This window comes from Leucopleurus acutus (genome assembly GCF_964270905.1).
Source record: "Leucopleurus acutus genome assembly, chromosome: 12".
Classification (NCBI taxonomy): domain Eukaryota; kingdom Metazoa; phylum Chordata; class Mammalia; order Artiodactyla; family Delphinidae; genus Leucopleurus; species Leucopleurus acutus.
Window position 1 is genome coordinate 51,313,174 of NC_139154.1, and position 26,845 is coordinate 51,340,018.

Below are 26,845 nucleotides of genomic sequence, written 5' to 3' on the forward strand. Positions count from 1 at the left end.
TGTATGAGCTGTTTGTATATTTTGGTAATTAAGGCCTTGTCAGTCAAATTGTTGGCAGATATTTTCTCCCATTTGTAGGTTGTCTTTTCGTTTGTTTGTGGTTTCCTTTGCAATGTAAAAGCTTATAGGTTTGATTAGTTCCCATTTGTTTATTTTTGCTTTTATTTCTGTTGCCTTGGGAGACTGACCTAAGGAAACATTGCTAAGTCAGGGAATGTTTTGCCTGTGTTCTCTTCTAGGAGTTTTATGGTGTCATGTCCTATATTTAATCCATTTTGAGTTTATATTTGTGTATGGTGTGAGGGTATGTTCTAACTTCATTGATTAACGTGTGGCTGTCCAGCTTTCCCAGCACCACTTGCTGAAGAGATTGTTTTTCCTCCATTGTATATTTTTGCTTGCATTGTCAAAGATTTTTGTTTTTTGTTTTTTTTGGCTGCACCACCTGGCATGCAGAACCTTAGTTCCCCAGCCAGGGATCCAATCTGTGCCCCCTGCAGTGGAAGCACAGAGTCCTAGCCACTGGACCATCAGGGATTTCCTGTCGAAGATTAATTGACCATAGGTGTGTGGGTTTATTTCTGGGCTCTGTATTCTGTTCCATTGATAAATATATCTATTTTGGGGGAGAGTATCCATTTCTAATGTTCTGACTTGTTAGACCTGTAGGTCATGTAAGAGGGCATTCAAGCTCATATTCTTTGTCAGGGCCTATTCTGTAGCCCTATAATTAAAGATTATTACATGTATCATTCTGAAATTGAATTTGGACAGTTACAGTAAGAAAATATATCGATTTTTTTTGTGTCTTTCAGAATCATGGTGTCATGGAGAGGGATATACTTTATACTCACTCTGTTTTGGGGAAGCTTTTTTGGAAGCATTTTCATGCTGGGTCCCTTTTTACCTTTGATGTTTATAAACCCATCTTGGTATCGCTGGATCAACAACCGCCTTGTGGCAACCTGGCTCACGCTACCTGTGGTAAGTTAAACAGCAGAGAAAGAGACCATACCAAAGAGACCGTACCAAAGTGACCATACCAAAGTGGCCTAGCCTATTGATTTGTATTTTGTTAGAGTCAGATTTAGTCAAATATTAGAAGAAACATATTCGTGTTACATAAGAAGCATATTAGTTTTTGTATTTCCCCCTTTAAATGAAAGAGAGAAATGAAGTAATTCATGTCCTTGAAATAAAATATGTATTTAAGGGCTATATTCCAAAGTTGAGTTTCTTCCATATTCCTAATGAATTTTATTTTCCTTCATTGGGGTATACTTTAGTAAAATACAAAAAATCTAAAGATGCAGACTGAAGAGTTTTTACATTGTTAATTTTATATTGCATTTCCGTTTATTGTATTTATTTATTTATTTTATTTTTGGCTGCATTGGGTCTTTGTTGCTGCATGCAGGTTTTCTCTGGTTGTGGCAAGCGGGGGCTACTCTTCATCGTGGTGTGCGGGCTTCTTATTGCGGTGGCTTCTCTTGTTGCGGAGCACGAGCCTTAGGCACATGGGCTTCAGTAGTTGTGGCACGCAGGCTCAGTAGTTGTGGTTCACAGGCTCTAGAATGCAGGCTCAGTAGTTGTGGCACACGGGCTTAGTTGCTCTGCAGCCTGTGGGATCTTGCCAGACCAGGGCTTGAACCCGTGTCCCCTGCATTGGCAGGAGGATTCTTAACCACTGCACCACCAGGGAAGCCCTATTCTATTTTATTTTGTATTTCTCATGCTTCTTCTTTTTTTTGGTCTTATTTATTTATTTATTATACATGTATCTATTCTTTTTCAAATTCTTTTCCCATTTAGGTTATTACAGAATATTGAGCAGAGTTCCCTGTGCTATACAGTAGGTCCTTGTTGGTTATCTCTTTTAAATATAATGTATGTATATGTCAATCCCAAACTCCCAGTTTATCCTCTCCCCCCAAACCCTTCCCCTTTGGTAACCATAAGTTTGTGAGTGTGTTTCTGGATAAGTGCATTTGTATCTTTTTTTTTTTTTTTTAAGATTCTGCATACAAGCAATATCATATGATATTTGTCTTTCTCTGTCTGACTTACTTCACTTAGTATGATAATCTCCAGGTCTATCCATATTGTTGCAAATGGCATTATTTCATTCTTTTTAATGGCAGAGTAATATTCCATTGTATGTATGTACCACATCTTTATCCATTAATTGGTCAACGGACATTAGGTTGCTTCCATGTCTTGCCTATCATAAACAGTGCTGCAATGAACATTGGGGTGCATGTATGCTTTTGAACCATAGTTTTATCCAGATATATGCCCAGGAGTGGGATTGCTGGATCATATGGTAGTTCTGTTTTTAGTTTTCTAAGGACGCTCCATACTGTTTTCCATAGTGGCTCTACCAATTTACATTCCCGCTAACAGTGTAGGAGGCTTCCATTTTCTCCACACCCTCTCCATCATTTATTGTTTGTAGACTTTTTGATGATGGCCATTCTGATCGGTGTGACGTGATATCTCGTAGTTTTGATTTGCATTTCTCTAATAATTAGCAATGTTGAGCATCTTTTCATGTGCCTCTTGGCCATCTGTATGTCTTCTTTGGAAAAATATTTAGGTCTTCTAACCATTTTTTGATTGGGTTGTTTGTCTTATTGATATTGAGCTGCACGAGCTGTTTGTAAATTTTGGAGATTAATCCCTTGTCGGTCGCATTGTTTGCAAATATTTTCTCCCATTCTGTGGGGTGTCTTTTTGTTTATGGTTTCCCCTGCCGTGAAAAAGCTTTTGAGTTTAAATAGGTCCCATTAGTTTATTTTTATTTCCATTACTCTAGCAGATGGATTGAAAAAGATCTTGCTGTATTTTATGTCAAAGAGTGTCCTTCCTATGTTTTCCACTAAGAGTTTTATAGTATCAGGTCTTTTTAGGTCTTTCATTCATTTTGAGTTTATTTTTGTGTCTGGTGTATGAGAATGTTCTAGTATCATTCTTTTACAGGTAGCTGTACAGTTTTCCCAGCCCCATTTATTGAAGAGACTGACTTTCTTCTTGTATAGTCTTTCCTCCTTTGTCGTAGATTAGTTGACCATAGATGTGTGGGTTTATTTCTGGGCTTTCCATCCTGTTCCATTGATGTATATATCTGTTTTTGTGCCAGTACCATACTGTTTTGATGACTGTAGCTTTGTAGTATAATATGAAGTCAGGGAGCCTGTTTCCTCCCTCTCTGTTTTTCTTTCTCAGGATTGTTTTGGCTGTTTGCGGTCTTTTGTGTCTCCATACAAATTAAAAAAAAAATTTATTCCAGTTCTGTGGAAAATGCCATTGATAATTTGATAGGGATTACATTGAATCTGTAGATTGCCTTGAGTAGTATAGTCATTTTGACACTATTGACTCATCCAACCCAAGAACATGGTATATCCTTCTACATGTTTGTGTCTTTAATTTCTTTCATCAGTGTCTTACAGTTTTCAGAGTACAGGTCTTTTGTCTCCTTAGGTAGGTTTATTCCTCGGTATTTTATTCTTCTTGATGTGATAGTAAATGGGATTGTTTCTTCAACTTCTCTTTCTGATCTTTCATTGTTAGTGTATAGAAATGTAACAGATTTCTGTGCATTAATTTTGTATCCTGCAACTTTACCAAATTCATTGACTAGCTCTAGTAGTTTTCTGGTAGCATCTTTAGCATTCTCTATGTATAGGATCATGTCGTCTACAAACAGTGACAGTCTTACTACTTCTTTTCCAATTTGGACTGCTTTTATTTCTTTTTCTTCTCTGATTGCCATGGCTAGGACTTCCAAAACTATGTTGAATAAAAGTGGCGAGAATGGACATTGTTGTGTTCTTCCTGATCTTAGAGGAAATGCTTTCAGCTTTTCACCGTAGAGTTTGATGTTAGCTGTACATTTGTCACATGTGGCCTTTATTGTGTTGAGGTTAGTTCCTTCTATACTAACTTCCTGGAGAGTTTTTATCATAAATGGTGTTGAATTTTGTCAAGAGCTTTTTCTTCATCTCTTGAGATGATCATACTTTTTTTTTGCGGTACGCGGGTCTCTCACTATTGTGGCCTCTCCCGTTGCGGAGCACAGGCTCCGGACACGCAGGCTCAGCGGCCATGGCTCATGGGCCCAGCCACTCCGCGGCATGTGGGATCTTCCTGGACCAGGGCACGAACCCGTGTCCCCTGCATCGGCAGGTGGACTCTCAACCACTGCGCCACCAGGGAAGCCCGATCATATGGTTTTAATCTTCAGTTTGTTGATGTGGTGTATTACACTGATTGATTTGCAGATATTGAAAACTTCTTGCATCCTCTGGGATAAGTCCCACTTGATCGTGGTGTATGATCCTCTTAATGTATTGTTGGATTTGGTTTGTTAGTGTTTTGTTGCACATTTTCACATCTGTGTTCATCAGTGTTGTTGGCCTGTAATTTTCTTTTTTTGTGGTATCTTTGGTTTTGGTATCAGGGTGATGGTGGCCTCATAGAATGAGTTTGGGAGTGTTTGTTCCTCTGCATTTTTTTGGAATAGTTCAAGAAGGATAGGTGTTAACTCTTTTCTAAATGTTTGATAGAATTTTCCTATGAAGCCATCTAGTCCTGGACTTTTGTTTGTTCTAGTTTTTTAATCACAGTTTCAATTTCAGTACTTGTGACTGGTCAGTTCATAGTTTCTGATTCTTCCTGGTCAGTTCATAGTTTCTAATTCTTCCTGGTTCAGTCTTGAGAGATTGTACCTTTCTGAGAGTTTGTCCATTTCTTCCAAGGTTGCCCATTTTATTGGCATACAGTTGTTTGTAGTATAGTCTCATATGAAATTTTGTATTTCTGTGGTGTCTTTCGCAAATTCTTCTTTTTCATTTCTAATCTTAATGATTTGAGCCCTCTCTTGTTCTCTTGATGAGACTGGCTAAAGGTGTATCAATTTTGTTTATCTTTTCAATGAACCAGCTTTTAGTTTCATTGATCTTTTTTATCATTTTCTTCATCTCTATTTCATTCATTTCTGCTGTGATCTTTATGATTTCTTTCCTTCTTCCAACTTTGTGTTTTGTTTGCTCTTCTTTCTCTAGTTGCTTTAGGTGTAAGGTTAGGTTGTTTATTTGGGATTTTTCTTGTTTCCTGGGGTAAGACTGTATTGCTATAAACTTCCATCTTAGAACTGCTTTTGCTGTGTCCCACGGTTTTGGATCATAATGCTTTCATTTTCATTTGTCTCCAGGTATTTTTTGATTTCCTCTTTGATATCTTAAGTGAGATCCATTGGTTGTTTAGTAGCATATTGTTTAGCCACCACATGTTGTGTTTTTTAAAGTTTTTTTCTTGTAGTTAATTTCTAATATCATAGCGTTGTGGTCGGAAAAGATGCTTGATATGATTTCAGTTCTTTTAAATTTACCAAGGCTCACTTTGTGGCCCAGCATGTGATCAGTCCTGGAGAATGTTCCATGTGCAATTGAGAAGAATGTGTATTCTGCTGCTTTTGGATGGAATGTTCGATAAATGTCACTTACGTCCATCTCCTCTAGTGTCTTTTAAGTCCTGTGTTTCCTTACTGATTTTCTGTCTGGATGATCTGTTCATTGTTAAAAGTGGGGTGTTAGAGTCCCCCACTATTATTGTGTTACTGTCGATTTCTCCTTTTATGACTGTTAGCATTTGCCTTATATATTGAGGTGCTCCTATGTTGGGTGCATATATACTTGTAATTGTTATTTCTTCTTGGATTGATCCCTTCATCATTATGTAGTGTCCTTCTTTGTCTCTTGTAACAGTCTTTATTTTAAAGTCTTTTTGTCTGATATGAGTATTGCTACTCCAGCTTTCTTTTGATTTCCATTTGCATGGAATACCTTCTTCCATCCCCTCTCTTTCAGTCTGTATGTGTCCCTGGATCTGAAGTGGGTCTCTTGTAGACAGCAAATATACGGGTCTTGTTTTTATATCCATTCAGCCTTTGTCTTTTGGTTGGAGCATTTAACCCATTTACATTTAAGGTAATTATCTATATGTATGTTCCTGTTACCATTTTCTTTATTGTTTTGGGTTTGTCTTTGTAGGTCTGTTTCTTCTCTTGTGTTTCTTGCCTAGAGATGTTCCTTTAGCATTTGTTGTAAAGCTGGTTTGGTGGTGCTTATTAATTCTCTCAGCTTTTGCTTGTCTGTAAAGCTTTTGATTTCTCTGTTGAATATGAATGTGATCCTTGCTGGGTAGAGTAATCTTGTTTGTAGGTTTTTCCCTTTCATCACTTTAAACATATCCTGCCACTCCCCTCTGGCCTGCCTAGTTTCTGCTGAAAAATCACCTGATAACCTTATGGGGATTCCCTTGTATGATATTTGTTGCTTTTCCCTTGGCACTTTTAATATTTTTTCTTTGTATTTAATTTTTGACAGTCTTTTGGTTGAGGTATTTAATCCATTTAAGTTTAAGGTAATTATCAATATGTATGTTCTTACTGCAATGTTGTTTTTTGTTTTTGTAGGTCTTTTTTCATCCCTTCCTCTTTTGTTCTCTTCTCTTAGGCTTTTATGACTAATTTTAGTGTTGTGTTTGGATTCCTTTTTCTTTTTTGTGTGCGTATCTATTGTAGATTTTTGGTGTGTGTTTACCACGAGGTTTTGAATAACACTCTATATATAAAAAGCATTGTTTTAATTTGCTGATCTTTTCATTTCAAACGCATTTTCAATAGCCTGTATTTGTACTGTCATCTTCTCATGATTGCTGGGTTTGATATCATATTTGTGTGTGGATGATTTCCTACCTTTACTTCATGTTTGCCTTTACCGTTGAGGTTTTCCACTCGTAATCTTCTTGTTTTTAGTTGTGGCTTTTTCTTTTCCAGCTAGAGAGGTTCCTTCAGCATTTGTTGCAAAGGTGGTCTGGTGTTGCTGAATTCTCTTAGCTTTTGTTTGTCTGTAAAGCTTTTGATTTCTGTTGCATCTGATTGAGAGCCTTGTTGGGTAGAGTATTCTTGGTTGTAGGTTCTTCCCTTTCATCACTTAAAATATTGTATATCGTGTCACTCCCTTCTGACCTGCAGAGTTTCTGCTGAAAAATCAGCTGATAACCTTACAGGGTTCCCTTGTATGTTAGTTGTTGCTTTTCTCTTGTTGCTTTTTTGTTTTTTGGGTACACGGGCCTCTCACTGCTGCAGCCTCTCCTGTTGCGGAGCACAGGCTCCGGACGCACAGGCCCAGCGGCTATGGCTCACGGGCCCAGCCGCTCTGTGGCACGTGGGATCCTCCCGGACCGGGGTACGAACCCGTGTCCCCTGCATTGGCAGGTGGACTCTCAACCACTGCGCCACCAGGGAAGCCCCTCTTGTTGCTTTTTATATTTTTTGTCTTTAATTTTTGTCGGTGTGATTACTATGTGTTCCTCCTTGGGCTTATCTTTGTGCTTCCTGGACTCGGGTGACTGTTTCCTTTCCCAAGTTAGGGAAGTTTTCAGCTATTATCTATTCAAATATTTTCTCAGGCCCTTTCTATCTCTCTTCTCCTTCTGGGATCCCTATAATGCGAATGTTGGTGCATTTAATATTGTCCCAGAGGCCTTTTAGACTGTTCTCATCTGTCCTCATTTCTTTTTATTCCTTTTTCTTTATTCTGTTCCACGGCAGTGATTTCTACCATTCTGTCTTCCAGCTCATTTATCTGTTATTCTGCCTCATTTATCCTGCTATTGATTCTTTGTAGCTTTTTTTTTTTTTTTTTTTTTTTTTGCTGTACGCAGGCCTCTCACTGTTGTGGCCTGTCCTGTTGCGGAGCACAGGCTCCAGACACGCAGGCTCAGGGGCCATGGCTCACAGGCCCAGCCACTCCGTGGCATGTGGGATCTTCCCAGACCGGGGCACGAACCTGTGTGCCCTGCATTGGCAGGTGGACTCTCAACCACTGCGCCACCAGGGAAGCCCCTTTGTAGTGTATTTTTTATTCCAGTTATTGTTCATCTGTGTGTTTATTCTTTATTTCTCCTAGGTCTTTGTTAAATATTTCTTGCATCGTCTAGATCTGTGCCTCCATTCTTTTTCTGAGATCTTGGATCATCTTTACTATCATTGCTCTGAATTCTTTTCAGGTAGATTGCCTATCGCCACTTCACTTTGTTTTTCTTCTGGGATTTTATCTTGTTCCTTCATCTGGGACATATTCCTCTCTCATCCCATTTTGTCTAACTTTCTGTGATTGCAGTTTCCATTCTTGCTTCTACTGTCTGCCCCCTGGTGGATGATGCTGTCTGAGAGGCTTATGCAGGTTTCCGGGTGGGATTGACTGGTTCCTGCACACTGGTGGGTGGAGCTGTGTCTTGTCCTTCTGGTGGGCAGGTCTGTGTCAGGGGGTGTGTTTATCTGGCAGCTGTGTGCTCAGGAAGACTTTAACTAGCCTGTCTCCTGATGGGTGGGGCTGCATCTCCGCGCCCCCCCCCCTCCTTGTTTGTTTGGCTTAAGGTGTCCTATCACTGGAGCCTACAGGCTGTTGGTAGGGCCAGGTCTTGGTCATAAAATGGCGGCCTCCAGGAGGGCTCACGTCAATGAGTACTCCCCAGAACTATCGCCACCAGTGTTTTTGTACCCCTGGTGAGCCACAGTGTGTCCCCTCCTTTGCAGGAGAGCCTCTAATACCAGCAGGTAGGTCTGGCCCAGGCTCTTATGAGGTCACTGCTTTTTTCCCTGGGTCCTGGTGCACCCAAGACCTTGTGTGAGCCCTCCAAGAGTGGAATTTCTGTTTCCCCCAGCCCTGTGGAATCCCTCCTTTCAAACCCTGCTGGCCTTCAAAGCTGGATTCTCTGGGGGCTCCTTCTCCTTTTGCCAGACCCACAGGCTGGGGAGCCTAATGTGGGGCTCAGAATTTTCACTCCTGTGAAAGAACTTCTGTGGCATAATTATTTTCCAATTTGTGGGTTGCCCACCCAGCAGGTATGGGATTTGATTTTATCGTGTTTCCGCCCATTCTACTGTCTCGTTGTTGCTTCTTTGTCTTTAGATGTAGGATATCTTTTTTGGTAGGTTCGAGTGTTTTTTTTTGGTTGATGATTGTTCAGCAGTTAGTTGTGGTTTTGGTGTTTTTGTAAGAAGAAGTGCACTCATGTTCTTGTACTTCACCGTCTTGTCTCCACCTCCTCCATTTATTTTATAAAATGATAAAAATTAAGATTCAGATAACAGACTTTTTAAAACTTGTGACATTGATGTGATCAAGTCGCCCCAGTAACCACAGAATTTAGGAATGATGTGATTTTCTGTCTGTGGGCTGGGTTGAAAACGTGTGAGGTAAAAGTGCATACAAAATGTATAGTAAATTCTTGGAACAGCTAGATATTTGCTACGAGGTCTGTGCATACTGCTCTGAGCACATATCCCTCTGACCCTGAGAGCTGGTTACTCCTTATAGGTTTCCAGTCTATACTTCTCCCTTCTCTGGCACTGAACTGGTTTCAGCCCTTTGTTGTTGCTTAAGAGCAGTGCCTTCTCCAAAAATGAAGCGTTGTGCAAGCAGCCTCCTTTACCTTGAATGGGTCATATTTCCTGAGAGTGTTCTGTTCCTTCTTTTCCCTGAGCAACACCTGGAACTTAATTTTACTGGGTTTATTGACCTGTCTTGGTGGAGGTGGTGAGTATAATACCTGAAAAGGAGAATAAGGAGGGAATACTCTCCCTTCACTTGTCGAAGGGTCTTCTCTACCTGTTTCTTTTGAATGGGTTGTCTTTTTCCCCTCAGGCAGACTGCCATTGTTGTGTTTGTAGAGAGGAAAGTATCAGTGCTGATGCTATAGACCCCTCAGGTGGAGGTTGATAGGGAAAAATTTCCAGAAACAGTGGTTGGTGGGGGAGTACCTACCTTGATAGAGTAGACGTTTCTCAAAAGTTCCCTGTAAATTGAATTTTAATAAATTGTTTACAGTGCACTCTCCTTCTCATATTTTAAAAAGAAATCCTGTGATGAATAATTTTACAGATTATATTCCTCCCTTGTTACAAGGTTAATTAAAAATATTTTATTCAGGCATATCTGTTTTATGAAATGTGATATTGTTAAACTAAAAGTAGTCTCCTCCTCCTTCTCATTTTCTTTTCTCTATTTGTACTTAAAGCTGACTTTTGTACAGGCACAAACTAAAGGGATTGTAACCTACTGGTAGATAAATACCTGTGGAAAGGTATGGCATATTTAATTCAGATATAAGGAGAAGAATTAGGAGGTTTTGTTAAAAGGAAAAATCAAACTAAAAACCGAAGGGTAATGATGATCATAGCTATTGACCACTTACGTGGCAGATGTTATGCTAAGTGCTTTAATAAGACAGCTACATTTTAGGTGCCACCATTATCCCCATTTTACAGAAGAGGAAATGGAAGTTTTGAGAAATTTAATAATTTGCCCAAGTTCACATGCATAAGCAAATTATTTAAACAGAGTTGAGATTAAACCCAGTTTGTCTGCTGCCATTAGAGCTTTAGGTGATAAGAAAACCTTCAAGTGTTGGTCAGAGTCACCTGGTACCTTAACCATTCCAGGTGGTAAGAAACTCATTGGCACCTCATGATTGTTTCTAAAGAAGAAGGTTTGGAGTTCTTTTCAAGCCGGGGAATACCTGACTTTGGTGGGGGGTGGGAATCTGAGAAACCAACAACTTGTAATAAAATCAGTTTCATTAGTGAGATGATTCGCTTGCAGTGGAAGAGGAAAGTTGGCAAGAAATAGAAAGCCTTTTCTTTTTCTAGAGAAACCAAAGACATAGGTTGCTGAAACCTGGAACAAGGAGCATATTAGTAAATACTCATTGGATGAGTGGACAAACATAAAGAAGTTTCAGGGTCAAACTGTCTCAAACTTTAGGATCAAGAATTGTGCAGTACTCTCTCCTCTATTTGTTGAAAGAAAAATTTATATATATATGTTTATATTTTTATAAATGTTATAAAATCATGCCTTTAGGGATTACGTAGTGTATCCTTAGTGTGTCACAGTCCACCTAGAGTAATTTTACTACGTATAAAATGTAAGAGCCTTGTAACAGTGTGGTGCATTTATTCTCACATTCTTTGTGCTGTTATTGTCATATTGCATCTACTTACACAGTAAACTCTGTAGAACAGTGTTTTATCTAAATATCATCCATTTACAGTGTTTTTTGTTTTTTGGCTGCGTTGGGTCTTCAGTGCTACACGTGGGCTTTCTCTAGTTGTGGCAAGCTGGGGCTACCTTTCGTTGTGGTGCGTGGGCTTCTCTGGTGGCTTCTCTTGTTGCAGAGCACAGGCTCTAGGCACACAGGTTTCAGTAGTTGTGACGTGTGGGCCCAGTAGTTACGGAGTGCAGGCTCAGTAGTTGTGGCACACGGGCTTAGCTGCTCTGCAGCATGTGGGATTTTCCTGGAGCAGGGATCGACCCCATGTTCCCTGCATTGGCAGGAGGATTCTTAATGACTGTGCCACCAGGGAAGTCCCACAGTGTTCTTCATTCTTCCTGTATGGTACAGTTTCTATCTAGTGACATTTCCCATCAGCCTGAAGAACTTTCTTAAGCTTTTCTTGTAGTGAGGGCTCCTGTAGATGGATTTTGTTTTTATTTAATTAAAAGTTTAAGTTTGCCTGTATTTTTGAAGGCTAATGTTGCTGGCATTTCTGGGATGACTCCCCCTGCGGGGCTCCCCACCCCCCACTTTGAAGTTCCCTGTCTTATGTTCCTCTTGAAGTTCTCCATTGTTTTTGATAAAAAGTTAGCTATCATACGTGTTGTTGCTTCCCTTTATGTAATGTGTCATTTTCCTCTGGCTGCTTTAAAGATTTCTCTTTGTTTTTTAGCAGTTTGATTATGATATGCTTAGGTATAGTTTTCTTTATTTTACCATGTTCCATTGGACATCTTAGATCTGTAGCTTTGTTTTTGTCCAGATTGGGAAATTTGGGGCCATTATTTCTTTACATATTTTTTTCTGCCCCATTTACTCTCTTTTATCCTTTTGTGTCCACAATTATATGTATGTTAGATTGCTTAGATTGTTACACAGGTCACCAAGTTCACTATGACCCTCTATTTTGCCATCTCTAATCTGTGTTTTGTTTACACAGTGGATTTCGATTTAAAATACTGTAAAGTTCTAGAACTTACATTGGGTTCTTTTATTGGTTTCACTACTTTCTTGAGATTCCTCAAGTTGTAATTATACTGACTATATTTTCCTGTAAGTCAGCTGGGTAGTTAAGTGTGGTGCCACTTACTGTTAGAGCCCTCATCCTCTTTTTATTTTTCCTGTAGGAAATACTTTGCATTGAATATTTGCATAATTCCTACATTATTAGTATATATCCTCCTTATCTTTCAGGCAAAATTTCTTTCTCTTAATAGAAGGATGTTTTGTGTTGCAAAATTTCTTTCTCTTAATAGAAGGATGTTTTGTGTTGTAACTTGTGTTTATTGAAAAAGTAGCAGCAGGATCCCTGTACACGCATTTATTTATTATTAATTTATTAACTCTTAAGTGTCGACCATCCTAGCATATGACCTCTGTCCTTGTGGAGATCGATAATAGTTCTCTACCTAAACTGTCTTTCCTAGTTGTAGAGTTACACAACTTGACTAGTTTCTTTTCTGGCTTTCATTTGACTGAAAGACTACTTCCTTTGTTAGAGGACAGAAGTTGACTTTCCAGGCCATGACTTTTTAGAGTTAGATTTTTAAATCAGCTTTAAAGATATGAAGCCCAGTGTTTTGTTGCAGCCATCAAACATATGATTTAATGTAAAATATTCATTTTGTGGTATTGTTTCAATCACCATTACTCATTTATTTATAAAGCATTTCTCCATGAAATATTTATATTAAGTGAAATAAGCGTATTGTTCAGTTACATAAAATTAACCATCACTAGGAGCTATTTCTAATAAGTCATCTACAAACTGTTATATAATTCTATTTATAGTCATAAAATCAGGGACATTTTGTTTTGAAAGTTATAAATTTTCAAGTCATTTACATAACTTTAAGGTTTTTATTTCATCATCTGTACAATAAGGAAATTGGAGTAGATGATCTTTTGAGATCCATTCCAGAGTCAGCAATGTGTATCTGATTCTAAAGCAAACATTTAGAGGTAAATTATTTTTTTTAATAACAGTCATATGTTGCTGCTACACTTCGTTTTCTTTAATGTGATAAATTTTCCACAGTGTATGACTTTTTGATTATAAATTACATGTTTTTGGCTGAATCTCTCCACCAAAACCGTAAGAGTTTTGAGTATTTTCTTGAGTTACTACATTGGTAGAAATCATTGCAATTGTTATGCTTTCCAGGGTCTAAATCAATCTAATTTCTTTGGAAAGCCAATATAAGCAGACTGCTTATTCGTACAGGTATTAGAAACAGAATTTTGGTTTCACTGTTGGCCTTCCCACTTTCTAGTCATTTGAACTTGGCTAAACTACTTAGCTTCTCTAAACTTCTCTTCCTTCATCTGTTTAAAAATAAATAAATAAATAAAGGAGTTCTAATACCGCCTACCACAGAGTTATTGTGATGACTAGATGAGATAATGAACATAGCCTTTCCAAAGTAAGCAGTAAATGTTTGCTACTATAAAAGTTTTAGGGGGTAGGCTAAACTACATTATCAAAGAAAGTTCAACACATAGTGGCTGGAAAAAGGCAGAACTTTATTCACCCTCAAGTCCAGGTTGACAGGTTAGCTTTGTTCCCTGATGTCACTCAGGGACTCCGATTCCTTCCACCCAGCCTGGCATAATGTCCTCTTCTATATGGTCAAGACTGTTCACTACCCCTTCTTTCCCCCACTCAGCAGGAAGTGGGGAGGGAAGGAAGTCCAGAGCAAGTGCTTTCCCTTTAGACCAGTGAATTACAAGTTGTACATAATCGCTCTTGCGCACCCCATTGGTGAGAACAGCTTAAAGCTGTAACAGAATCTGGGAACTGTAGTCTTTTTTTCTGACAGCCATGTACACAATTAAAATCTATTACTCTGGAAGAAATGGACAAATTAACTGGACAAATTCTGGCATAGCTGCTCCTACTACTGTTACTACTAGTACCAATACTGTTACAGCAGAATTATGTCATATATCTATTTACCTTCTACAGCTTCACTTACGTGTACTAGGGTGGATATGGGGAGAGTGGAGAGATGAGACTGAATGTTTGAAATGTGAGTGGTCCGGTGCTGAATATGATTCTTGTGTTTAAAACAATATGCAAACCAATAATTTCATCTGATGGTCAGTTGGAGAAATCTGGTCCAGCATTTAGAAAAAACAGGCTGAGCTGGTCTTACTGATGTGTGCTGGTCTCTTGTAGGTACTTTCCTATGAGATATTCAAGGGTAATTTCAGCTATTTCTGACTTTTGCCTTCTTACCTGTCTTCAGAGCTTATCATATAGGCAAGATTCAACCACCACTGTAGTGTTAAATTGGTGTATATTTGCAAAAACTTCTGTTACTCAACTTTTTAACTCACTGGCTTACTCACCAGTAGTGGCATATCGAGCAGAGAGTCATTCAGTTAGAAATTTATAGAAGTTGAATCCCTTGTAGCGAGGTTATAGAAAGTTGATGTTCTAGTTTTGAGAAAGTGAACACCTCTGTTAAAAGAAATGGAGGAAAAACTGTCAGGGTGTCTTCTATATCTTTTATTTCATACCTTCATAAGGTGCTAATGGAGTTTTTATTTTGAAGCAAATAGTACAACAGATCATTTTTTATTCAGAAGGAATTTAGCTTTCTCTCCCCATAGGTGTACTTTATTTTAAGCAATCCCAACCAGTTAAAAATCATTTTTCAGTAAAAATAAATTAGGGTAAATGCATTTAGACTAATTATTGCTTCACAAAGATGGTCACAAATGATCTTTTCTTTTGTAAGCTTCACCTGTTCCTTAAAATGATTTCATTGGCAAGATTTTTCTTATCTTACTATTTTTAACTGGCACATTTTCTGTTAAATGAGGTACCACAATAAAATCATTTAGAATCTTAGAGTTAGATGAGACTTAGAGGTCACCTAGTCTAACTTACCTGTGTGTCTGAGAATCCTTTCCTGAAGTCTGCAAAGTACTTCTAGTCTGCAATTCAGTCTCCCTTGGAACATTTGTGTAATGAGGAGTACATATCCTCGTTCATTTAACTTTTGAATGGTTCTGTTCAGCATAATCAATACTGTCAGGTCAAACTTCGCTTGTGCCCAGAGCAGTTTTTCCTTCTGAAAATTCTGAGTCTTTCCAACAGTGTTTGTTAGCTAATTACTGAGATTATTAGAGCTACTTGCAGTTCTGTCCTTTCACCATAAATCATGTCGTAGGAATCCAGCAGGCATTTTCTAACTCCCCATCTAGGACACGTGTCTCTTCCACAGCTTGCTGATTCCATTCCCATCCTAGAACACAACAGGTGTTCAACAAACATAGATTACTGAATATAATTTCCGCCTAGACTGCTGCTCTTAAGAAAGGGGGGTCTCAGTCTTTGATGAATGATTTGGGGTTGATGAATGACTTGGGATTGCACGTCTTTAAATAGCTAAGGATTTGAGGAGCCGGGCCTAAGCTTAGTCTGAAAAGCCAAGGCAGACTTGGAGATGAGGAACGTCATAGATCTTTCTTACATCAGACTAAGTAAAGATCCACTGGAGTAATAAATAAGAACATGGGGCATGATGGCAAAACTGATTGTCTGTGATCATGAGGGGACCCATTCATCTTTGTTTTCATACACACTTGGAGGTAGTAAATAGTGGTATATAAAAGATCCTCAGAAATTACTTCTGAATTTCTAATTCTAGGCGAGATCTTTGACCAGTTAAGTAAAAGTCATGAGAATTATCACTCTTGGTTCAGTTTAAGACATAAAACATTATAAAATTTTATAAGATTAGTTTCTTACTGCTAAAACTGTTATTTTCTGTACTAGAAACAAACAGAATATGAGAAATATGAGAATAGTGTCTTTTTTTTTTAAACAGTTTTTGATCTGGAATATTTGAATTCTGGAGTTCTTTACAGGCATTACAACTTTATTTCTGTAGTGTATTTGTTATTCTGCTTTTGCAGGAGCTGTAAATAATGTTGACTGGGTATGTCTTATCTGGTATTAAAAATGATTAATGTGAACTAGAGATCTAGGCTGCCCAGAAGATTATATATAACTTTCAGGCACATTCTGATAGAGTGCTGGATGGCAGGGAGGAGAATACTTCATGATATGCTCCTCTACAGTCTAGGATTTTTTTTTTTTTTGACATTCACTATAATGAAAGGCTAACGATTGTTTTGGGATTCATAGGAAACATGTATTAGAAATTACACATGTAAGGTTAGAGTTGGTGTTTGTTTGGGAATTACAGGCTTAAGATTTTTAACTGTTTTCTATAGTACAACATACAATTAGTAGTCAGCTGCCTCTTTCTACCAGTTAAAGGAAGGGTTCCTTGCATTTCAGTTCTTTGCAAAATCTGAAAAGTATATCATATTTGGAATGCAGAGTGGGGTTGATCTAAACTAACCTTGGATGGTGACTTCAGACTTGTCATCTGGGCCAAGACATATAATTCAGTGATTCACTTTGGTAGTTGACAGCCCTTTACACTTTAAGTGGAAAAATGGTTATTTCTTGCTGTGGGTCCAAGTCTAGAGGGCTCCTCCCTGATCCTCTCCATCCTGAACTCTCTTCTACATTGGAACTTAAGTTCCCAGACTTTGGAGTGGGAGGGGGGGGATTATAACTATTTGAGTGGTTATGGACGCTTTTGAAAATCTGACGAAAACCGCAGGCATTTTGTAGCTACTTCAGCCCAAATGATCATGTTGTACATCTTAATCCTCTGACTCTGTAATACTGTGGACATAATAACAAACATATCTAACTTGTTTTTAAAGCTAATATTCCTTTTAACTTGTTTTTTTCTTGGTCCTATTTGAGGTCCTATTGTTCTTTTGTATTATACTTTTTTAAATATACTGAAAATTAATAAAACATAAAGGCACTTTAATAATTTTAAAGTGTAACTATCAGCCAAATCAAGAAGTAGGAAATTGTCAGCAAGCCCCCTAGCTTCCCAGTCGCAACACCTTCCTATTTAGTAGAAGTAGCTACTGTCCTGACTTGTAAGTTAGTTATTTCCTTGCTTTTCTTTTTAATTTTACCACTTGTATTTTTACCATCTGTATATTTATCCCTAGAATATCTTAGTTACTGTCTGTTTCAGAAAGATTTATATATGGACACTTAATGTATATATTCTTGTTTGTTTTTTTCTCTCAACATTATGCTTGTATGTTGTCCATGTTGCTGTAGATATCCATAGTTCATTTGTTTTCAGTGTTGTATCATATTCCATTGCATAACTGTACCACAGTTTCTTTGCTATACTTTGATCAAAGTTTTCATAATATTGCCAGAGAACTTTAGATTTTCTTGTCTTTTATCTGCTGTGGACCAGTTTTCTCTCCATTAGTCAAATATTTATTAACTAGTAAATTTGTTACATGTAAATTATTCAAAAATTTAAATGGGCATTGAAATCAGTATTAATATGTTATTGTTCTTTCAAGAACTTCAGTCTGTAATTTATTTTCTTCTAAATATTTCATATATACTTTATGCCTGGCCATCAGAAAAGTTAATTAAGCAAATTTGGCAAATATTTGATCTTCTATGTGTCAAGCACTGTTGTAGGTACTGGGGCCTACAACAAAGGCTAAAGTGCTAAAGAAGCACTTTAGTAAATATACATTCTTTATATATTTAAAAAATAAACAGATATGTGTATTTGTTTAAAAAAAATCTTAGTACAGAAAGGTATAAAATGAAAAATGTGACTCTGTTCCCTCAGTCCTATGTTCAGTATTAAATTTCTTGACTATTCTTTTTATTAAAAAATTTAAAAATCTTATTTATATATGTATAACCTGAAAAAATTACACAGTGGAAACTTTTTGTATGCCTTTTGTACTTCTTCTATTTGTCTTAATAACCCATCTTGAAGATTTCAATGAAAGTTAGCGTTTTTAAATTAGGGAACTGCCAGAAACTTAAATTAGTAGAACTGAAAATAGAAACAGTGCCTTCATGTTCTTCCAGATTAACTTCTTTTTCTTAATTTATTATAGAAGCAAGAATAATGTGCTTTTGCCTTATTAGAAATCAGATTTATTTATAGGACATGATAAAATTTACCTATGGAAAATCATAACTTTAAATTGTTAAGTATCTGTATTGCTTTTTCTGTAGGCATTGCTGGAGACCATGTTTGGTGTAAAAGTGATTATAACAGGTGATGCATTTGTTCCTGGAGAAAGAAGTGTCATTATCATGAATCATCGGACAAGAATGGACTGGATGTTCCTGTGGAATTGTCTGATGAGATACAGCTACCTCAGATTAGAGAAAATTTGCCTCAAAGCCACTCTCAAACGTGTTCCAGGATTTGGTAGGCTATTCACAAATTATTATAAGTTGTTCATTTATTTTATATGTGATGTACTCACTCTAAAACTACAGAATAACTTACTAAACTCCACTTAAGTATTAAAGCCTTTTCCACTTTTTTCCCTCCCTAGCCAAAAACAATCACCAGTTTTTTTTTTTTTCCTTAGGGGATTATAGATTATTTTAATCCTTTTTCGGAAACATCTTACGTTGAAAGAATAAACTATTCACAAGGAAGTAGATATGGTCCCAGAAGGACCAAAAATTTGAAGAATATGAATTAATAGTTCAGTAACTTTTTATTACATGTCATACTTGTGGTAATTTAGACCAGAAAGTGGTCTGTGCTGATAAGGTACTTGAAAGGAACTGATTCATTCACATTTATATAATAAATAGTAATTGAATAACCATTGGTTCCAAGCGTTATACCAGGTGCTGGTGTTTTCTGAACTTACCTAATCCATCCCTTTTTTTTTTTTAAAGGCTTTTCACTGTCCTAGTTGTATACTATAATATTAAAATTCCTAGAAATGTTTATTTTCCATAGTTAGGAAAGCAGCACGTTCACTGAGTGGTGGATAAGTAGGGATATGTCAACATTGCATGTTAAATCTTAATTGATCTCCACTCTGTAATATGAAGTAGGGGTGAGGAACAGACTAAAAATATATTCAAACCAGTTATTCACATATGAGTGGATGAAGCACCCACTCTACTCCCTGACAGCCTCATCCATTAAATCTGTACTTCTTTGGTTTCCTATGTAATATTTCTTATTTGAATTCTTTGCTCTCTAAACCATGGGCCTATCAGTGTACTGAAATTGTGTAGGATTTGTGAGGGCAGAGGGCAGGCATTGTCCTCAGGATAGACTAGTAAGAAGTACTGCATGTTTGTGTTTTAGTTGCCTTCATGCTAATAGTTTTATCTTTCTCTTTGTCACTTGCACAGTATTGTGCTCTCAGGATAGTCAGATTCCTTAAATGGCAACTGACTTTCCCTAGAGCAAACATCCCCATAGAACCAGCAGGAAGCTGCAAGGCATTTTATGACCTAGAATTCATATAGCATCACATCTACAGTACCTTACTACAGTACATTATTGGTGGAAGCCATCACTGTCCTCAAGGAGTCTAGGGGAGGGAGCATAGACTTCACCTCTCGATGGCAGGAATGTCAAAGATATTATAGTATTTTAAAAACTGCCACATTCCTAAAGACTGATCAGAAATGATAATGTCTTGTGTATCATTCCTGATTCTACATAAAATAAAGTAACAATATTAAGAACATTATGTGAATGAGCTTGAAAATATATATGAAATCAACAAATTACAGCTGACAAAATACAATAATAATTGAAACAAATGAAAAAATTAAAACAGCTTCGTGTCTAATAAAGAGATTGAATCCATAATTAAGAGCCTTCCTACAATGGTTTTTGGAGGACAATGGCAGCTGCCTGATCTTCCTCATCTTTAAAAAAACAAAAAACATACAAGCAGAGGAAGTAAAACCACATATCACTCATCTCTTCAGCATGACCAGGAGACAAGGCATTTAGAAGGTTCTGGTATTAAGTAGAGAAGTCTAAAAGAGTTCTTTCTACCCTCCCATCATTGCAAACCTGTGGGTTCCGAGAGTGGGTAGAGACTTTAGAGAGGCATGGAAAACTTAGAGGAAGCACAGACAAAAGCATTGCCAGAAAAATTAACGTCCAACACTAAATGCCAAAATACTGAACACAGGTCTGGACATAGTAGTTCACAGCACAAGATATAAGGAAGTGATCAGAAAGACAGTGGGACCTGAAGATGCCTCAGAGAAGTATTGCTTCTGAGGGAGAATCAGATATATAGAGAAGGGCTAGCTTCCCTTAGAAGTGTGGTAGTGAAGGAAAACAGGAAATTAAAAATCCTGCAGGAATAAAAAGAGAAGCAAGAAATAACAGTCTTTGCTTACCCCACCCCCAAAATTATACAGCAAAACCCAATAACCATAAAAGGTTTTTAAATTCATAAAAGAAACTTAAGTGGAGGACAGAACTGAAAAACCGAAAAGCCAAAAAATGTACACCATAACACTCCAAACTGAATGGATTATCATTAACTAAGCATTTGGGGATATTAAAAAAAAGATACTTTTGAGTGAGAAATACAATGAACAGTAATAGACAAGAAAACAAGGAGAAATATAAGTCAGTTGAATTCAAGGAAAGAAAAGAACAAAAAGGCAAAATCATGTCAGAAATGAAGAGCGAGTTATGAAATATCCAAGAGGAAAATAATAGAGTAAAATGAAAAGAGCGATACAAGAAAACAGAAAATGACTCAACAGTGAAAAGCTGAAAGCATGTCCTCTAAGATGAAGAACAGGACAAGGATGTCTACTCTCAGCCACTTTTCTTTGTTGGCCATGCCATGCAGCTCGTGGGATCTTAGTTCCCTGGCCAGGGATTGAACCTTGGCCACAGCAGTGAAAGCGCCGAGTCCTAACCCCTGGACCACCATGGAATTCCCACACTCTTGCCACTTTTATTCAACATTGTCTTGGAAGTCCTAGCCACAGCAGTCAGAGAAGAAAAAGAAATCCAGATTGGAAAAGAAGTAGTAAGACTGCAGAAGTAGTCACTGTTTGCAGATGACATGGTACTATACATAGAGAATCCTAAAGGTGCTACCAGAATCAATAGTGTCAAAATGACTGTTCTACCCAAGGCAATCTACAGATTTAGTGCAATCCCTATTAAATTATCAATGGCATTTTCCACAGAACTAGAACAAAAAAAGTTTTTAATTTGTATGGAAATACAAAAGACCTCGAATAGCCAAAGCAATCCTGAGAAAGAAAAACAGAGATGGAGGAACCATGCTCCCTGACCCTAGACCATACTACAAAGCTCCAGTCATCAAAACAGTATGGTACTGGCACAAAAACAGATATATACATCAATGGAACAGGATGGAAAGCCCAGAAATAAACCCACACATACATCTATGGTCAATTAATCTATGACAAAGGAGGCAAGACTGTACAATGAAGAAAAGTCAGTTTCTTCAATAAGTGGTGCTGGTAAAACTGGACAACTACATGTAAAAGAATGAAACTAGAACATTCTCTAATGCCAGACACAAAAATAAACTCAAAATGAATCAAAGACCTAAATATAAGATGCGATACTATAAAACTCTTAGAGGAAAACATAGGAAGAACACTCTTTGACATAAAACACAGCAAGGTCTTTTTCAATCCATCTGCTAGGGTAATGGAAATAAAAACAAAAATAAACTAATGGGACCTAATTAAACTCAAAAGCTTTTTCACAGCAGAGGAAACCATAAGTGAAACAAAAAGAAACCCCACAGAATGGGAGAAAATATTTGCAAACAATGTGACCAACAAGGGATTAATCTCCAAAATTTACAAGCAGCTCATGCAGCTCAGTATTGATAAAACAAACAACCCAATCACAAAATGGGCAGAAGACCTAAATAAATATTTCTCCAAAGAAGACATACACATGGCCAAAAGGCACATGAAAAGATGCCCAACATCACTAATTATTAGAGAAAGGCAAATCAAAACTACAATGAGATATCACATCACACCGATCAGAATGGCCATCATCAAAAAGTCTACAAACAATAAATGATGGAGAGGCTGTGGAGAAAAGGGAATCCTCCTACACTGTTGGTGGGAATGTAAATTGGTACATCCACTATGGAGAAAACAGTAAAAATAGAACTGCCATATCATCCAGCAATCCCACTCCTGGGCATATATCCATAGAAAACCATAATCTGAAAAGATACAGGCAGCTCAGTGTTCATAGTAGCCACGACATGGAAGCAACCTAAATGTCCATTGATAAAGAAGATGTGGTACATACATACAATGGAATATTACTCAGCCATAAAAAAGAATGAAATAATGCCATTTGCAGCAACATGGATGGACTTACAGAGTATCATACTAAGTGAAGTAAGTCAGAGAAAGACAAATATCATATGATATCATTTACATGTGGAATCTTAAATTATACAAATGAAGTTATTTACAAACCAGAAACGGACTTACAGATGTCAAAAACAAACTTAAGGTTAGCAAAGGGGAAACGTGGGGGATGGGGAGGGATAAATCAGGAGCTTGTGATTAACACACACAAACTACTATATATAAGATAGATAACCAACAAGGACCTACTGTATAGCACAGAGAACTATACTCAATATTTTATAATAACCTGTAAGGGAAAAAAATCTGAAAAAGAATGAACATATGTATGTGTATAACTGAATCACTTTGCTGCACACTTGAACCTAGCACAACATTGCAAATCGACTATACTCCAACACAATTTTCAAAAAACCAAAAGAAAATAGAGAATGAAAAGGAGAAAAAAAGAAAAAAAATTTGTCAGAGAGAAAGTAGTTGAAATGGAACCTAGTTAGAGGAGTTCTAACATCTGCATAATTGGAGCCTCTAAAAAAGACAGTCAAAACAATGTAACTTAAATATTACAAGGGTGATATTTAAAAGTACGACCCAAGAAGAATCTTGTGTGTAAAAGACGACTGAGAATTCCCTGGGTGGCGCACTGGTTAAGAATCCACCTGCCAATGCAGGGGACATGGGTTTGAGCCCTGGTCCGGGAAGATCCCACATGCTGAGGAGCAACCAAGCCCTTGCACCACAACTACTGAGCCTGCGCTCTAGAGCCCATGAGCCACAACTACTGAGCCCGCGCACCACAACTACTGAAGGCCACCCACCTAGAGCCCGTGCTTCGCTACAACCCACCGCAATGAGAAGCCCACACACCGCAATGAAGAGTAGCCCCCACTTGCTGCAGCTAGAGAAAGCCTGTGCACAGCAACAAAGACCCAACACAGCCAAAAGTAAATAAATAAAAATAAATTTATTTTATAAATAAATAAAAGACAACTGGAGGACTTCCCTGGTAGCACACTGGTTAAGAATCTGCCTGCCACTGCAGAGGACGCATGTTCGATCCCTGGTCTGGGAAGATCCCACATGCTGTGGAGCAACTAAGCCTATGAGCCACAACTCCTGAAACTGCGTGCCAAAACTACTGAAGCCCACATGCCTAGAGCCCATGCTCCACAACAAGAGAAGCCACTGCAATGAGAAGCCCGTGCACTGCAACAGAGTAGCCCCCACTCGCCGCAACTAGAGAAAGCCCGCACTCATCAAGAAAGACCCAACACAACCAAAAATAAATGAATAAATTATTTTTAAAAAAATAGTTCATAAAAAAAAAAGATGACTGGAAAGGCAGTTCCAACATGAAGGTATGAGGAGCTCTGTAGACCCACTTCCCAGGAAAACTGGTGAAAATTCTGAAGTAACAGCCATTTAAAGTCTCCAGAAATGGTCCGAAGAACATACAGCAAATGAAGAAACATTTATTCAAGAAAATCTATACCAAGACTCATCGAGAACAATGATAATCTGTGGTATTTGAAACAAGACACACTTGTTTCCTCCCACCTCCCTGTTCAGCCAGACAGAAACTCTGCTCCAGACGAGTGCAGCCAGGAACACAGGGCAACCCACAATCAGGAGGAATCTGACAACTCTGAGCATCTCCCTCAGGAGTGGAGGTTTTGAACCCCACATCTAGTAGCACCCCAACTTTTAACACCTGCACCTGAGAGATGAGCCTTCAGAACATCTAGCTTTGAAAGCCAGTGGAGACCCATAGGATATAGCAAACTGAGAAATAGTTTTTAAAGGGCCCCGCACACTATGTGGCTATACTCCGGGACCCAGTGCAGAGGCAGCTGAATGAAAAGCCCCCAGTCTTTCTGTGAAGGACGGCTATTTGCTTATATTCCTTGCTGTGGTCGGAGCGGCAGGCTTCTAATTAAACACACATCTAAGGGCAGACTGTAATCTAGAAACCTTGGGGGTGGGGATATCACTCTCCCTCTGGCCCACCTCTGGTCACCAGTGTCTCCGAGAAAGGAGCTTGTATACTTGTCTGGCACTCTGGCTTTTGTGGCTGTCACCCAGAAAACACATCCCTTGATAACCTGGCTCTTGTAGCCAGTGGGCTTGTGTTTGGGGGGAGGGGGGAGGTCAATGGGACAGTAGCAAATAAAGAAAGAATTCTTAGAGCCAACCATTACTCTAGAGCTTATTTAGCATGGAAGGAGGAGACATAAAAGCCCATCTCCAAGTCTTCTCCTGAAAGAACTATATTTACATACTTTAAAAGCGGCTGCCTGAGGGTTTGACTTCCAATTGGCCTGAATCAAGGTGCTGAGATCCTCCCCCGACACTGGCATAGCCATCTTCAACTACTGGGAGCCACTAAAAATAAAGTAGGCTGCTCGGACAATCACAAAGGTTTAAGAGACAGCCAAGAACTAGAGCAGGGTTGAATGATAAGGTTCATCTCCTATAGGAGGACTCTCCTACAAGCCTGGGAGAAGTGGGTATTATATCTAATGCATAGAAACCAACACAGAGAGTCAAGGGAAATTAAGAAACACAGGAATATATTCCAAATTACAGAACAAGATAAAACTTCAGGGAAAGATGTTAATGAACTGGAGACGGGTAATTAACCTGGTGGTAAAGAGGTCAAAATTACAGTCCTAAAGATGCTCACTGGGCTCAGGAGAACAATGCATGAGAAGTTTAACAAAGAGATAGAAAATATAAGAAGTCACAGAGCTGAAGAATACAATAACTGAACTGAAAACAGAGGGTTTAACGGTTTAAGCAGTAGAAAAGGGTCAGTGAACTTGAAGACAGGGCAGTAGAACATAACCAATCAAAGCAGCAAACATAAAAACTGGAAAACATTGACGATAACTTAAGGGAATTATGGGACAACATCAAGTGGTCCTGCATTTACATTATAGAGGTCCCAGAAAAAGAGAAAAAGAAAGGGGCAGAAAACTTATTTGAAGACACAATGGCCAAAAGTACCTCAGCCTGGGGAAGGAAACAGATATCCAGATCCAGGAAGCCCAGAGAATTCCAAATAAGATGAACTTAAAGAGCCTCACATCAAGACACATAATTAACTCATTATTGACAGGGGATTTTTGCAAAAATTAATGCCTGTGGCCAGTGATTTCTATTTTGGTCAGCCAAAAATTAATTGTTATTTCACTAACACTTTGTGGGTTATTACATTCAATAGTTACACCTGACACACCTGTAAAGTCTTCTAATTTTCATGAAATGTTGTCTTCAATCCACTCTCTATAGACGCAAAGGAGAATTCTCCAGCACTGAGTTTCATTTTCACTTTCTGTATCGGAATCAATCACTAAGGTTTTTTGTCTTTTTGTTGGTCTAATATTCACATTGTCTGAATCAGAACGATATTCTGAAGAACTATCTTCTGAGACACTAGTATATATGTCACTCAGACAATCAGAGAAAGTATCTGCATAGAATTCACTGAAAAATTCTTCTTCACTCAGAATTTTGCGATACGTCATTTTTGAAAATTTTACGTTTATAGTATACACAAGGTTGGAACAAAAACCTAACGGAGCAAACTGTGAATGATATTGACAATCACAAGTTGTATAATGAACGCTTGATCAATTTTAAGCTCTAACAACTTTGCACAGTGATGTTAATTGTATCACTCTCTAAAAACATACTGATACGTCTCCTTTCAATAACATTCAGGTAACAAAAGATGTATTAATATGTCTCCAGTCAATAATGTGTTAAAGTGTCAAAATTTAAAGATATGAAGAGCATTTTCAAAGCAGCAAAAGGAAAACAACTTGTTACATACAATGGAACCCCATAAGATTATCAGCATATTTTTCAGAAGAACCTTTGCAGACCAGACGGGAGTAGCATGCTATATTCAAAGTGCTGAAAGAAAAAAACTCTGCCAGTCAAGAAAACTGTATCTGGCAAAGTTGTCCTTCAGAGTTGAAGGAGAGAGAGAGGTTTGTGGACAAGCAAAAGCTCAAGGAGTCCATCTCCTCTAGAATGGCCTTACAAAGAAATGTTAAAGGGACTTCTTTAAGCTGAAAAGAAAAGGTGCTAATTAGAACTGGGAAACATGAACGTATAAATATCCTTGGTAAATATAAATATATAGTAAAATTCAGAATAATGTTGTAAAGGTTGTGGGTTAATCACTTCTAAAGCTAGAATAAAGTTTAAAAGACAAAAGTATTAAAAATAACTATAGCTACAATAATTTTTAAGGGATACAGAAGATAAAAAGCTGTAAACTGTGACCTCAAAAACATAACATGGTGGGGGAGTAGTAAAAATGTACAGCCTTAGAATGTGTCTCAACTTATGTTGTTATCAACTTAAAACAACTGTTATACATTATTTTATGTCTCATGGTAACCACAAAGGAAAAAACTGTAGCAGATGCACAAATGATAGAGAAAAAGG

At 37.9% G+C, this 26,845-nt stretch overlaps 1 protein-coding gene across 2 annotated transcripts in view; it reads left to right on the forward strand.

Moving 5' to 3' along the window:
• LCLAT1 (lysocardiolipin acyltransferase 1) overlaps positions 1–26,845 on the forward strand; it is a 203,761-nt gene that overhangs the window by 60,752 nt on the left and 116,164 nt on the right. The window contains exons 2-3 of one of the 2 annotated variants that reach the window (XM_082852076.1): positions 816–984; positions 18,233–18,431. In XM_082852076.1, coding sequence (XP_082708202.1) covers positions 820–984; positions 18,233–18,431 — 364 coding nt within the window. In that variant the 5' untranslated portion in view covers positions 816–819. The remainder of the gene's footprint in view (positions 1–815; positions 985–18,232; positions 18,432–26,845) is intronic. The other variant, XM_082852077.1, reaches the window with a different exon arrangement.